The sequence below is a fragment of the Salmo salar genome, chromosome ssa17 (genome assembly GCF_905237065.1).
Source record: "Salmo salar chromosome ssa17, Ssal_v3.1, whole genome shotgun sequence".
Taxonomy (NCBI): domain Eukaryota; kingdom Metazoa; phylum Chordata; class Actinopteri; order Salmoniformes; family Salmonidae; genus Salmo; species Salmo salar.
Window position 1 is genome coordinate 14,394,055 of NC_059458.1, and position 15,664 is coordinate 14,409,718.

Here is a 15,664-nt window from a genome sequence, read left to right on the forward strand (position 1 = left end):
ACAGCAAAATGTGTCTAAATTTCCCCCATTGGTCTGTGGTGTCAATATCTAGTACTAGTCCACATGCCATGTTGACTATAGTCTACAATAAGCAGCCAACCACTGACCATTCCTCACAGTAATTCATTCATTCACTGTGACGTTGCTCAGACCATACTGAACAGTCCCTTTGTGGTGTGTGTGTGTGTCTGTGCAATGTTTATATTAGGGCCTTTACCATATGAACATGGGTTAATGATAACCAACCAATACAGATTGGTTTAACTCCAATACGAACACATGATTACATGGAATTTGTCAACTGACATTGAATGCTTCCGGGGACCCTAATCCAAACTGAAGGGCTTTTTTATTTTTTACAACATTTTAAATCCAACGTTAATCACATTTCATGGTTTTATACCTTGTTAGTCATGCGGAACCCATTAAGAGCTGTTTCGTAAACAGGCATTACATAAACATTATGTGTCTTATTATCAAATGAAGGTTTTTGGCCCACCTTCCGAAATTCTTCTCTGCCTTGGGACGTTCACTCCAACAATGTTAAATGGTCCTGGGTGCAGCGAGATTTTTCTCCTCCTGTTTAAATGTCATCTAGCACTCATGATCCTGGAGAAACCCAAACCATGAGGGTGGTTCCAAACATAGCCTGGACCTAATGTGATAAGGGGAACGTTAGAGTCGTGACACAGATAAGCTTTGAGAGCGACAGTGCGTATAGACTTGTATGACTCTAGACAGTTCCTTGGCCTTGGAAACATCTATTGAGGAAATGAAAGAGAGTGACTGAGTGAGGACATGTTGTGACTGCTGGCCTCTTCTCTTTGCAGTGAAGTGCTGTCTTGTCAACACCTACAGCGTAAACAGATTTGGGACCAGGCTAGTGAAGTGCTCCTAGATGACCCCTCAGTGTAGTATGTACTTTGCATTTTGGCAGCGCTCCTATACAGGTAACTGCCCAAAAAATGGAAACACTTGAGTAAATGAGGGATACAAAGTATATTGAAAGCAGGTGCTTACACACAGGTGTGGTTCCTGCGTTAATTAAGCAGTTAACATCCTATAATGCTTAGGGTCATGTATAAAAATGCTGTGCAGGCCATTATTTTGGCCATTATTTTGCTACCATGGCTATGCCCCCATAGCATGACAATGCCCCCATCCACAGGGCACAAGTGGTGACTGAATAGTTTGATGAGCATGAAAACAAGGTAAGCTATATGCCTTGGCCGACTAAGTCACCAGATTTCAACCCGACTGAACACTTTTCTGAGACTCTGGAGCGGCGCCCGAGACAGTGTTTTCCACCACCATCAACAAAACACCAAATGATGGAATTTCTGGTGGAAGAATGGTCTCAGATCCCTCCAATAGAGTTCTAGACACTTGTAGAATCTATGCCAAGGTGCATTGAAGCGGTTCTGGTTCGTGGTGGCCCAACGCCCTATTAAGACACTTTATGCTGGGGTTTCCTTTATTTTGGCAGTTACATACATGTACATGACCCATACATTAAGTGCATACATTTCACCCATACGAGGTGTTGGCAGAGGCCCATGTCACAGCCTGGCATCTTATAAGCACTGCCTGATGGGTAGCCTGGTGACAGATATGTTTGTTCCAAAGTGTGACAATGACCATATGGCAAGAGAGTACAAACAGATCTGAGACCAGGCCAGCTGATGGGAGCCACAGTGAGTGCCTGGCCTGCCAGGCTGCCTGCTCTCCCAGCATGGCCGCACCGGCTAGATGTAACATAGTAAACGTACATTTGTATCCCTCCAATTACTATGATATGTTTGATTTGGTATGGTTACGTAAGACAGAAGGTTTCTTAAGCCAAAAATGAAAGGAAGGACATTGGTAGGGGAGGATAGGTGGGTTTATAAGGCAAACTTCTAGCAACCCAAAAGGTTACGTGTTTGAATCAAATCCATAGACATTAAAACCAGCAGCTATAACGATAGTGCCGACGTCATCCACGTAGTCCTATGGAAAACTCCTGATGGCGTATGAAGCCGGGAGTATTTGAATTTAAAGCGTGCCATATTGCTGAATGGGGCTGAATGGCACCAAAAAAATTGCACAGGTTAATGGTTTAAAGTGGCCGTAACAAGCAAAGGATCATGGTCGATGTAATCGTTTTCATCCTGCCTGAGCGAGTCAACCCCCGAGCCTCCTCGTAGCCTGCCGGCCCGTGATTGGTCTGTGTCAGCATGTGTGATGGCAAATGTAGTAGTCAGAATGGATCACTATTTCATTAAATATCTCCAACTTTAAAAATAAATCACAGTGGGGATTGAACTTGATCATAATAAACACATTTTAGACCCCAAAACGTCTGTAAAAATTCTGCCGATCGATTCTGGCGATCGTAATTTACATAGGCTTTCTAGGGCAGACCAGGGCTTCTGGTACCGCTAAGTTGCTATGCAGTAGCCAACCAACAAAGCTGGTGACTGCCCACTGCAGACCAGACACTGGGGGCCTGATCGAATCACAGACAACTTTAGCATTTTAGGTAATTAGCAACTTTGTAACCACTTACTACTTTTAAGCTACTTTGCAACTACTTAGCATGTTAGCTAATCCTTCCCCTAGCCCTAACCTTAAAACTTAACCCTAACCCCTAGCCTAGCTAACATTTTGCAAATGTGTAAGATATCATATGAATTGGAATTGGTAACGTATCATACGAATTGAAGAACGTAATATATCATACCAAATGGATGATGGACATCCACAAATGAAAACATATCATACTAAATGGAGGAAGACAAATGTACATTTACTATGTTACTTTGACCCCTGAGTCTACGCTGGCTTTCCACAGCAGCTGATAAGGCCTCTGGATATAGAGTGCAGATTAGACTACCAGAACTTAATACTTGCACCTCTGATAATTTACAGAGAAACAGGCCTGGTTAGGGTAGAGCAGTAAATCATTTACACTGGAAAAAGATCTGTAGCCAAGGCTGGATTAATACTGTATATCTACACACTAAAAACAAATGGTTCTATATAGTGCCAAATAACATTTCTATGGCTCATAATGAACCATGATCATATGGTTCTAAATGGAACCTTTATAATGATATAAAGAACCCTTTCGTAAGGTTCTATAAAGAAAGAAAAAGGTTCTATATAGCACCAAAAAGGGTTCCACTATCATCATAACCCACGACTTCAACACCATCATTAAGTTTGCTGACAAAACAACAGTGGTAGGCCTTATCACCGACAACGATGAGACAGCCCATTGGGAGGAGGTCAGAGACCTGGCCGTGTGGTGCCAGGACAACACAATAAGCTCTCACAAAGCTATGAGGAAAAGCATGTTTGGTAAGTGTTAGGTGGGTTCCCGAGTGGCACAGCGGTCTAAGGCACAGCATCTCAATGCTGGAGGCGTCACTACAGATCCAGGTAAGATTCCATTCTGTATCACAACCAGCCGTGACTGGGAGTCCCATAGGGCGGCGCCAACTGACCCAGCGTCGTTAGGGTTTGGCCGGTGTAGGCTGTTATTGTAAATAAGAATTTGTTCTTAAATGACTTGCCTGGTTAAATAAAATAAAAGGTGGATCAGGGCAACAGTTATCTTTTGTGTTGGTGAGTGGAGTGCATGCCAGCTTGTGTTCTGACGCACTCGCTCAAGAGGCCAGCCAGCACAGAGCTATGCCAGGACGCCAGGACAGAGTCCCTGTAGGGAATAGACTGTCGACTTGAGGGGCCTGGGCCCCTGCTCCAGTAACTCCCCTGATCCCACTGCCACTTAAAACTGTGCTACACCAGTCCAGGGGTAGCCATATCAAAGGACTGACTTCCCATAATGTTACATGACCCACTGTCTAAGTGCCCTGTTCTTCTGATGATGAACATACACTGAGTACACCAAACATTAGGAACACCTTCCTAATATTGAGTTGCAACACCCTTTGGGTGGTGGACCATTCTTGACACACACAGGAAACTGTTGAGCGTGAAAAAGCCAGCAACGTTGCAGTTCTTGACACAAACCGGTGGCACCTACTACCATACCCCGTTTAAAGGCACTTACATTTTTTTGTCTTGCCCATTCACCCTCTGAATGGCAGACATACACAATCCACGTCTCAAGTATCTCAAGGATTAAATATCCTTCTCTAACCTGTCTCCTCCCCTTCATCTACACTGATTGAAGTGGATTTAACAAGTGACATCAATAAGAGATCATAGCTTTCACCTGGAATCACCTGGTCGGTCTATGTCATGGAAATAACAGGTGTTCTTAATGTTTCATATACTCAGTGTATGTCAAGCATTCTACTAACAGTTAGACCCAGTCCAGAAAACGGACTCCGGTCCGGAACTACAACTTTCCTAGGGGACTAGGGACTAGGGGTTGTTAATGTACAGGACCTCAGTTCAGATAAGGCAAAGTATTGTCATTTATAAACAAATCTGTCAACAGGGTAAGTAAACTGAGGCTAATTTGTAGTGGTTAAGGTTATATTTTTATTTTATTTTATTTATTTATTTTGGGGGGGTTGTGAGTTTTTTATTGGAAAGCTCAGTTGAACAAAACAGACAGTCAAACACACATTTAAATGGTCCTCAGTCGTCAGCTGGAGTAGGATGAAGTTGTCTCTGATCTAAGGCCAGTTTTACAATCCCCTTCATCCTCATGGTTAGGGTTTGTGGATGGTAAACTGATCCTAGATCAGTAGAGCCAGCTGGTAGAGCAGCTAGTGTAGCTACAAAGCTCCTCAGGTTTGAACCACAGGTTGATCTCTGTGTTGGCACTCTCTATTGAGTCACTGCCATGGATGATGTTCCTGCCCACTTGGATGCAGTAGTCCCCTCGGATGGTGCCGGGTTTGGAGTCTGCAGGGTTGGTCTCTCCCAGCATTACTCTGCCTGTCTTGGGTGAATCCTAAATGGCACCAGATATCCCTTTCTAGGGCCACGGGTTTATGCAAGGCTGTGTCTAGTCTTGTCCACCAGCCGGCTCCATAGCAATTAGCCTGGGGACGAGGTTATGCTGGTAAAAGTAATGTAGTGTATAAGGAATCGGGTGCCATTTCGTGTGAAGCCTTGGTTCCCTCATCTGAACTATCCTTTTCAGCGGTAATCCAACGCATCTCCCGTTTGTATTAGCATTAAGTGTCTCTGTAGAGGTGATGTAACAAAAGAAGAGAATGCATTCTCAGTCTAATTTCCTGGTCACAAAAAGAGTTTGATACAACATACAGATGAATCACAGTATATTGAATTTCCTTAAAGAAACCCATGTTGGGTTTACATAACACTTAGGCCACTAGAACCAGTGATTCGGTGATGAATGGCAACCACTGGCCAGCTGCCTGAACATTCAAAGTTCACAATACTGATACAGACTAAGTCAACTTTAATTTGCTGGAAAAACAAGTTCAAAGTGTCCCAATTGAATCTCAGTCTATCATGTGTATACTCATCCCTTTTAGAATTTGGGATGATGTTTTTCCGTTGAGCGTAGTTGAGCCTTCTCAAGTCTTAATTGACATATCCACTTAATTCACCCTTGCTGACTCTGCTTATGCAATTATCATCTCCGGGTTTGTTGTTTACGACTGATGATCACATGAGGCTGGTTCTCTTGTTGTTTCCCCTATTCATGTGTTCATCCTTCCTCACGAGTTCCATCCAGCCTCATAACATGAATCGTCTTATTTCGTAGTTCCACTCCGCCAGCAAATATCTTAGGGCTTTGTGCACTGATCTTCCATCAAAAGTTCTCAGAATCAAAATGCATCGTGTGTGTGTTTTTTTTTAACTGACTTGGCATTCTCTGACTGGAAGACATTCTGATGAAGCTTGTGGGACTACAGTGCTGACATTAAGTTTCTAATGGGGTTGACTTAATTCATTGTGGGTAATGTGTAAGAGGTCATGTTCTTTTGGGGATTAAAGGTCGCTGAAACATAACCCTTTGACCAGCTGGTGGGCAAAGACAAGTTGTAGGAGTAATGATGAAACCATTATGTAGCCAAACCCGAGGGTCTGTTATAATCTAATTGACCTCCTATGTACGAACTTTGGGTCCTTGAAAAAAATGGTATTTTCTTCTTGAATGCTTGGATTCATGTATTCAACAACGTGACTAGAATTTGAAACAAGAAATCATTCGACTTCATAAGCGTTTCGACAATGTATTTTTTTTCTCTCTCCCTGTGCAGGCAGGTGCTTATTAATCTGTTATGACGTAACCCATAAGCTTTGTTAGTCAACTAGGTAACATTTACATTGATAAGTTAAAGCGTTTATCCACTGAATTATTGCACACAGGAGGTATTTCAGAGACAATATCCAATTCCTATGAATTTGTTTTGTCAGGTGTGACATCTGAATTTGATTAGGATGTAGATTACTGGATCACACTCACATAATCACGGCAGATACAGACCATTCTATTCTCAAGTCCCAATTAGGAACATTGGCATATAGTGCATTCGGAAGTATTCAGACCCTTAGACTTTTCCAACATTTTGTTACTTTACAGCCTTATTCTAAAATTGATTCATCAATCAGCAACTTTCCCAAGCCTCCCCCATTTCTCCTTCACCCAAATCCAGATAGCTGATGTTCTGAAAGAGTTGCAAAATCTGGACCCCTACAAATCAGCTGGGCTACACAATCTGGACCCTCTCTTTCTAAAATTATCCGCCGCAATTGTTGCAACCCCTATTGCTAGCCTGTTCAACCTCTCGTATCGTCTGAGATCCCCAAATATTGGAAAGCTGCCGTGGTCATCCCCCTCTTCAAAGGGGGAGACACTCTAGACCCAAACTGTTACAGACCTATATCTATCCTACCCTGCCTTTCTAAGGTCTTCTAAAGCCAAGTTAACAAACAGATCACCGACCATTTCGAATCCCACCGTACCTTCTCCGCTATGCAATCTGGTTTCCGAGCTGGTCATGGGTGCACCTCAGCAAAGCTCAAGGTCCTAAACGATATAACCGCCATCGATAAAAGACAATACTGTGCAGCCGTATTCATCGACCTGGCTAAGGCTTTGACTCTGTCAATCACAACATTCTTATTGGCAGACTCAACAGCCTTGGTTTCTCAAATGACTGCCTCGCCTGGTTCACCAACTACTTCTCAGACAGAGTTCAGTGTGTCAAATCAGAGGGCCTGTTGTCCGGACCACTGGCAGTCTCTATGGGGGTGCCACAGGGTTCAATTCTCGGGCCGACTCTTTTCTCTGTATACATCAATAACGTCGCTCTTGCTGCTGGTGATTCTCTGACCCACCTCTACGCAGACGACACCGTTCTGTATACTTCTGGCCCTTCTTTGGACACTGTGTTAACTACCCTCCAGATGAGCTTCAATGCCATACAACTCTCCTTCCGTGGCCTCCAACTGCTCTTAAATGCAAGTAAAACTAAATGCATGCTATTCAACCGATCGCTGCCCACACCTGCCCGCCTGTCCAGCATCACTACTCTGGACGGCTCTGACTTAGAATAAATACGTAGACAACTACAAATACCTGGGTGTCTGGTTAGACTGTAAACTCTCCTTTCAGGCTCACATTAAGAATCTCCAATCCAAAATTAAATCTAGAATCGGCTTCCTACTTCGCAACAAAGCATCCTTCACTCATGCTGCCAAACATACCCTCGTAAAACTGACTATCCTACCGATCCTTGACTTCGGCGATGTCATTCACAAAATAGCCTCCAACACTCTACTCAGAAAATCGGATGCAGCATATCACAGTGCCATCCGTTTTGTCACCAAAGCCCCATATACTACCCACCACTGCAACCTGTATGCTCTCGTTGGCTGGCCCTCGCTTCATATCCGTTGCCAAACACACTGGCTCCAGGTCATCTATAAGTCTTTGCTAGGTAAAGCTCTGCCTTATCTCAGCTCACTGGTCACCATATCAGCACCCACCTGTAGCACGCGCTCCACCAGGTGTATATCACTGGTCACCCCCAAAGCCAATTCCTCCCTTGGCCGCCTTTCCTGACAGTTCTCTGCTGCCAATGACTGGAACGAATTGCAAAAATCACTGAAGCTGGAGACTCATATCTCTCTCACTAACTTTAAGCATCAGCTGTCAGAGCAGCTCACAGATCATTGCACCTGTACATAGCCCATCTGTAAATAGCCCACCCAACTACTTCATCCCCATATTGTTATTTTTTTTCTCCTTTGCACCCCAGTATCTCTATTTGCACATTCATCTACAGCACATCTATCACTCCAGTGTTTAATTGCTAAATTGTAATTACTTCGACACTACGGCCTATTTATTGCCTTACCTCCCTAATCTTACTTCATTTGCACACTGTATATAGATTTTTCTATTGTGTTATTGACTGTATGTTTGTTTATTTCATGTGTAACTCTGTGTTGTTGTTTGTGTCGCACGGCTTTGCTTTATCTTGGCCAGGTCGCAGTTGTAAATGAGAACTTGTTCTCAACTGGCCTACCTGGTTAAATAAAGGTGAAATAATAATACAATAAAAATAAAAACACACAATACCCCATAATGACAAAGCAAAAACAGGTGTAGAAATGTTTGGACATTTTTCATTAAAAAAAACGATATATCACATTTACATAAGTATTCAGACCCTTTACTCAGTACTTTGTTGAAGCACCTTTGGCAGTGATTACAGCCTAGAGTCTTCTTGGGTAGGGCTCTAAAAGCTTGGCACACCTGTATTTGGGGAGTTTCTCCCATTCATCTCTTCAGATCCTCTCAAGCTCTGTCAGGTTGCACAGCTATTTTCAGGTCTCTCCAGAGATGTTCGATCGAGTTCAAGTCTGGGCTCTGGTTGGGCCACTCAAGGACATTCAGAGACTTGTCCCGAAGCCACTCCTGCATTGTCTTGCTTGTGTGCTTAGGGTTGTTTTCCTGTTGGAAGGTGAACCTTCGCCCCCAGTCTGAGGTCCTGAGCGCTCTGGAGCAGGTTTTCATCAAGGATCTCTCTGTACTTTGCTCTCTTTCCCTCGATCCTGACTAGTCTCCCAGTACCTGCCGCTGAAAAACATCCCCACAGCATGAAACTGCCACCACCATGATCACCATAGGGATGGTGCCAGGTTTCCTCCAGACATGACACTTGGCATTCAAGTGTCATTCAGACCAAAGAGTTCAATCTTGATTTCATCAGAACAGAGAATCTTGTTTCTCATGGTCTGAGAGTCTTTAGGTGCCTTTTGGCTAACTCCAAGTGGGCTGTCATGTGCCTTTTACTTAGGACTGGCTTCTGTCTGACCACTCTACCATAAAGTCCTGATTGGTGGAGTACTGCAGAGATGGTTGCCCTTCTGGAAGTTTCTCCCATCTCCACAGAGGAACTCTGCAGCTCTGTCAGAATGACCATCGGGTTCTTGGTCACCTCCCTGACCAAGGCCCTTCTGCCCCGATTACTCAGTTTGGCCGGGCGGCCAGCTCTTGGAAGAATCTTGGTGGTTCTAATCTTCTTCCATTTAAGAATGATGGAGGCCACTGTGTTCTTCATGACCTTCAATGCTGCATTTTTTGGTTCCCTTCTCCAGGTCTGTGCCTCAACACAATCCTGTCTCAGAGCTCTACAGACAATTCCTTTGACTTCATGGCTTGGTATTTGCTCTGACATGCACTGACAACTGTGGGACCTTATATAGACAGGTGTGTGCTTTTCCAAATCATGTCCAATTGAATTTACCACAGGTGGACTCCAATCAAGTTGTAGAAACATCTCAAGGATGATCAATGGAAACAGGATGCCCCTGAGCTCAATTTCGAGTCTCATAGCAAAGGGTCTGAATACTTATGTAAATAAGGCATTTCTGCTTTTATTTTCAAATACAGTTGCAAACATTTCTAAAAACTGTCTTCACATTGTCAGTATGGGGTAGTGTGGATTGACGATTTTTTTTTTTTTATTGCATTTCATGTGATCCATTTTAGAGTAAGGCTGTAACATAACAATATGTGAAAAAGTCAATGGGTCTGAACACTTTCCGAACACACTACGAGCATAACCATCTGTAATTGCGAAGGTGTAAATGCCCATGCCAACAATACTGTCCTCAGTTGAGGATTCACGACTCTATGGTACCCCCTGATGGTCATATTTGGCATTACTTTTAATGACGACATGATGTGCGACTGCGCAGAGATGGTACATCACACTTTCGCTTAACAGAGTAATGTCGTCAAGTAGTTAGCTAGCTGGGTACGAATTAAATAATTGTACTGTAATAATGTCGGTCTATCACGACGAAGTTGAGATCGAGGACTTTGAATATGACGAGGATGAAGAGACATACTATTTTCCCTGCCCATGTGGCGACAGATTTGCCATAACCAAAGTAAGTACAGCGTGAGAAGATCCCCTGCGAGGCACGTTGTGCCAACTAGCCTGTGACGGTTGTATTTAATCTCTCTACTTGCAGGAGGATTTGGAAAATGGTGAAGAAGTAGCGACGTGTCCGAGCTGCTCGCTCATTGTTAAAGTCATCTACGACAAGGTTGGTGTTTAGATAGCCTTGGTGTCTCATGTTCTGATCGAGTCAACGAGACTAAACGAGAATTAGGAGGCCTCGCGAGACTAGTGCATTGATGGCCCCACCCTACTAGCTACTTGTCATTTAATAGATTTATTTTTATCTTTCTCTGATATTGTAACTATTGTGTTCATGATGTCTAATGTATTTCTCTATTAACCAGGAGGAATTTATGTCTGGGGAGATAATCGAAGCACCGACTACAGAGAGTAGATTGGAACTGACTCAGTCCTCCTGACAGTGATGACACACCTTCAGTTTCTCATCTCCCATCAGTAAAAGTGGACCCTGTTGCATTTGTATGTGCTCCCACACAACACAAAGACACATTATGAACGATATGCTTCACTGGTGAGGTCTGGGATGGAGGATTCTCAGCATTCATTCACATGTTCCTGGCATTGATTTTGCAGAGTTACATAAAGGACCCTTAACTACTACTATTTGCACAACGTGTTTGAATAAATCCTTTATTCTTTTAAGTCTTTCACTCCCTTTTTTATAAACATGTTATGTATTTTTGTTGATTTTTATTTTCTTGTTAACTGCTTGTAGTTTTTCTGTTTGAACAGCAGGGGGGGCAGATGTTCAAGGAAAAATACAGGCCTACTTACTGTACAGGGAATAAATAGAGTGCAGTTGGAAAAAATGGGTCTATAAGACTTCTCTCTATTCTAACCTACAGATACTATCCTTTGGATTTCTGAGATTGTTTAAATTTAAAAGCTATGAGCTGGTGTAAGATGTATGGTGGAAACTCTTTAGCCTATGCTTAGACCAATCTTACATAGCCTTACATACCCTTTACTTGAACATATTTCAACAGTGTAGTGCTCTGCCATTTGTAATGCCATGTTTTAAAACAAAGGGATTTGGTTTCGGTGGTTATGTGCGAGCCAGTGATCTTCTTGACCCTTACATTTTAATCTATGAGTCATACGAGAAACATGAATTATTCATATTGGCTGTTCATTATGATGTGTATGTTATGGATGGACAAGTTGCTGAATTACAATTCCCTATTTACCTACCCTTCTCTCCCCCTCATGGATTAAAAAAAAAGCATTGGATCGGCGTAAGCTGGGTCTAGCACGCAAGTTCTCACCATACTTCTCATACACAAGTCCATTCCTTTAAATCCAGGAAGAGTACAGAATCGTCCCTCAGCCAATACAATAAAGTGACTAATTCCAAAGCCCCACATAACCATATATTACAATATTGACTGATACTGTGTCAGCGTAGCTACTGTTTCACACCACCAGCTCTCCTTATTGGCTCCTTCGCAGCAGGGCCTGACCTGTCAGAGAGAGGAGCTTCGTGTTCCAAATGGCAACCTATTCCCTATATAGTGCACTACCTTTGACCAGAGCCCTATAGGCTCTAGTCAAAAGTAGTGCTCTATGTAGGGAATAGAGTGCCATTTGGGACAAATCCAGGGAGAGAACATGATGGTGTCCTTCACATGATATTGAAGGCCCTGCCTGTCTATTTATCCAATATCCAGTTAGCTCTGTGGCTGATGCTGTGGCGAGGGAGGAGGCTGAGCACGAGTCAATACGTCTAACTGCATCTCCCAACAGGGGGGCCACAACAGCGGCAGACAGTCATTGACAAACACACCAGCACTCAGTCAAAGGAACCTCACAGAGCAGGTCACTGCTGACTGAGAGAGAGTGTTAGAGCACTGAGCAGTAGCGTTCATGATGTGGGGATGTTTGTGTGGTGTGTGGATGGTATTATGTACTGTTACTCCCTCACATCTGGAGGAAAATAGTCATTATTCATGTGATGATAATCAGTCACAAACAGTCATGAATTGCTCTGTTGAGAGGGATATACATTATACAAGACAATGCAAATGTGATGTAATGTGTGTACAATAATTGTGTTGTGCTCTGTGCTCCCGACCCACTCCTTTTGGCAGGCGTGACGTCACATTTCAAGGCAGTTGGTTGAGCTGGAGGTAGAGGAGGAGACGAGCAACCCAGCGAGTTGGAAAAAAAGAGAAAAAAGATAACCAAACGTATTGGTTTTTAAACGTCAACTTTTAGACCTCGAAAGTGAATATCGAAGACTACTTTTGCAAATTCCCCATCTGATAATCAGATTCAACTGGAGAAACCACCAAGGTAAGAACACAACGAAACGCTGACGAACTGAGAGCAAAGTTATGGTTGCTTGCTTGACGGGAGGTGCGGTTGGTAATAACTGGCATTTGTGGATTTTGGTTAATGACACCGTTACGAGCGGATTCAGATAGTTATTTTTTTTTAGATGATAAAAATACAACAGTCAGAATAAGGCTCGTGGATTCGGCGCTGAGAAAGTAGAATAGTATTGTTGTGTTTGTCCATGCGGTTTTCTGTCTCCTCCGTGGCTTTGTCAGTGGCAGTACAATACAATAAGCCCATTCCCGCTTGGTAGGCTACGACAGACATGGGTGTTTGCGCTTTTGCTAATATTCTTTGCAACATTTGTATTAGTTGTTTCAAACTTTAACATTTATATCTGTTGAATAATACACTCCGTTCCGATTTTCATTCGTTTTGCATACTGTAGTTAGACGGTCTTGGTGAGCAACATGTAGGCCTATTTGCAATAAGCGTTTAAAAAAAAAAAAATCTGTAAAACGTGCTCATACATGCCCTGTGTAGTTGTTGAACTACAAACCCAATATAAAATATAATACATTCTGCCTATCGGTTTCTGTTGTTTTCACATTGTGAGGTGATAGTTTTTTGATGGCTTTGATAAGATGTGGTGTACCTGTTTTTGCTCAACTGTAACAACCTGAAAAACTGTGGCGATGAAGAAGATACAAACCATTATTCTCTCTATGTCAGAGGGTGTAGGCTTGCAAGATGGGACTCAAACCTTTTCGTGCAGTGAACACCTTCAGATCTTAGGCCTACATTTTCTTTGGCCACACCTAAACCACTGGAGGCAGTGAATTTCATTAAAATAGTAAAACATTAAAAGTGATCATTTTTAGATAAAATTGTAAATATAGTCATGTCACCAAATAATTGATTAAACACACTGTTTTGCAATGAAGGTCTACAGTAGCCTCAACAGCACTGGGGCGGCAGGTGGCCTAGTGGTTATAGCGCTGGACTAATAACCAGAAGGTTGCAAGATCAAATCCCTGAGCTGACAAGGTAAAAATCTGTCATTCTGCCCCTGAAAAAGGCAGTTAACCCACTGTTCCTAGGCTGTCATTGAAAATAAGAATTTGTTCTTAACTGACTTGCCTAGTTAAATAAAAAAAACTCTAGGATAGCACCACGGTGTAGCTGGAGGACAGCTAGCTTCCGTCCTCCTCTGGGTACATTGACTTCAATACAAAACCTAGGTGGCTCATGGTTCTCACCCGCTTCCATAGACTTACACGGTAATTATGACAACTTACGGAGGATGTCCTCCAACCTATCATGTTGTCCACCCAATCAAAGGATCAGAGAATGAAAGCAAAAGCTACAGCTATCTAGTGCTGCAGTGCATAAAATGTGAACAGTTTTGAACAAATTCATTTGTTCAAAAATGAAGGAAAGCTATATATTTTTTTTCTTCTCACTTTCACTTACTTAGCTAAAAAAATGCAGCTAGCTAGTTTAGGCAACTCCAGTCCTTGTGGGTCTGATTGGTGTCAAACTTTTTCTCCATCCCTAGCAAACACAGCTGATTAATCAAATTGCATTCTAAACTGAAGATCATGATTAGGTGATTATTGGAGTCAGGTGTGTTAGCTGGGGCTGGGGCAAAACTGTGACAACAATCAGGCCCTCGAGGACTGGAATTGCCCACTCCCTGGCCTACTCAAACACCCGGCTCAAACAGAGTGATGCTATGTTAGCTAGCTGGCTATGACTATCCAACAGATAGTCATAGCCAAGTCAAGGTAAGCTTTTGGTTTTACTAATTTATTACTAAACTGTTTACTGACCTGCTTACTTACTGTACACTGTAACATTACTTCATGATTGTAGCGGGTTTGCTGTTAGTTCTATTAGGTGTGTTGACTATGACGTTACTTTAGCTAATATGGTGACACCGATGTAGGCTGTGTGTAGAGGTTATGATATGGTTTGGCTTGTAAAGGTTTTTTTGCCTGGTCACACAGCTGATGTGTTCTGCATTGAAGTCCACAAGCAAAGGGAAAAGGTGAGAGGAGGAGAGCCCATAGATGAGAAGGAATACAACGTGGCTGCTATGAAAGTGAACTGTGTGTACGTGTGATCAGGGCTGTATTCATTCTGACGATTCTGTTAAAACGTTTCTTAAATGGAATGAAATGGGGATAAACATACCTGAATTTGTCCAATAGAAACTCTTGCTTGCAACTGTTGGACTAATGATTACACCCTAGATCAGCTAGATGCAGGCAAGAGTGTGCAAGGCAGTGTTGAATGTGTCACCGTCTGTCACCTCAAATCTTTCTTTCAAACTGTGTGCACCTATGTTGTAAACTTTCATTCCTAGGCTAGTTTGTAGTAACCTCATGATGGGTATAGGGAAAATTAGAATATCATGTAGTAGCCTAAACCTATCGATGATACATTGAACTGGGTGAATGGAATGTGAATGACAGTCATAAAATATGATGTAATAGAAATAAGGCCATGCTCATGAAAAAAAAAATGTCCTCCCTCATCTTAAACGGCACCAACCACCCAGCTGACCTAAACATAACAATTTTTTGGGGGCCACAACCATGTCATCACAAAGGAGTGACAAACATACAGCTTGTCCTCCTGACCAGCATTTAGGAAGCACTAACCTATACTAACCTCGTTGTCTGTTCAGTCAGTCTTGATCTTAACTAGCTCTATATAGGAGACTTAATTTGCACCACTATGGCAGCATTTGTACAAGCTGCCCAGTTTTTATATTTCTTTCCCACTAATTGATCTTTTGACCCGTCACATAAGATCTTTTTCAGAGCTGATCTGATTGGTCAAAAGGCTAAGTGGAAAAAAATATCAGAATAGGGCTCCCTGTGTAAACGCAGCCAAGGAATCTTCTGCACCTGTGCTAGAGATTCCAGAAACTCACTCTCTCAGTTCTTCTCACTGCACATTATTTCCTCTACCTGCGCAGGACTAACTTAGAGTATAGTAATATCCTT

The 15,664-nt window shown here is 42.7% G+C and overlaps 2 protein-coding genes across 3 annotated transcripts in view; both read left to right on the forward strand.

Moving 5' to 3' along the window:
* The first annotated feature begins 10,147 nt into the window (after positions 1-10,147).
* On the forward strand, positions 10,148-11,016 carry dph3 (DPH3 homolog). Its single transcript, NM_001141662.1, is given in 3 exon segments — positions 10,148-10,341; positions 10,426-10,500; positions 10,700-11,016. Coding segments are annotated over 3 exon segments (258 nt in total). The 5' UTR covers positions 10,148-10,233; the 3' UTR covers positions 10,775-11,016.
* A 1,437-nt stretch (positions 11,017-12,453) lies between these two features.
* LOC106575249 (cytoplasmic protein NCK2) overlaps positions 12,454-15,664 on the forward strand; it is a 57,458-nt gene continuing 54,247 nt past the window's right edge. Inside the window, exon 1 of one of the 2 annotated variants that reach the window (XM_014151641.2) lies at positions 12,454-12,668. The gene's annotated coding sequence lies outside the window, so the exon portion shown is untranslated. The remainder of the gene's footprint in view (positions 12,669-15,664) is intronic. The other variant, XM_014151640.2, reaches the window with a different exon arrangement.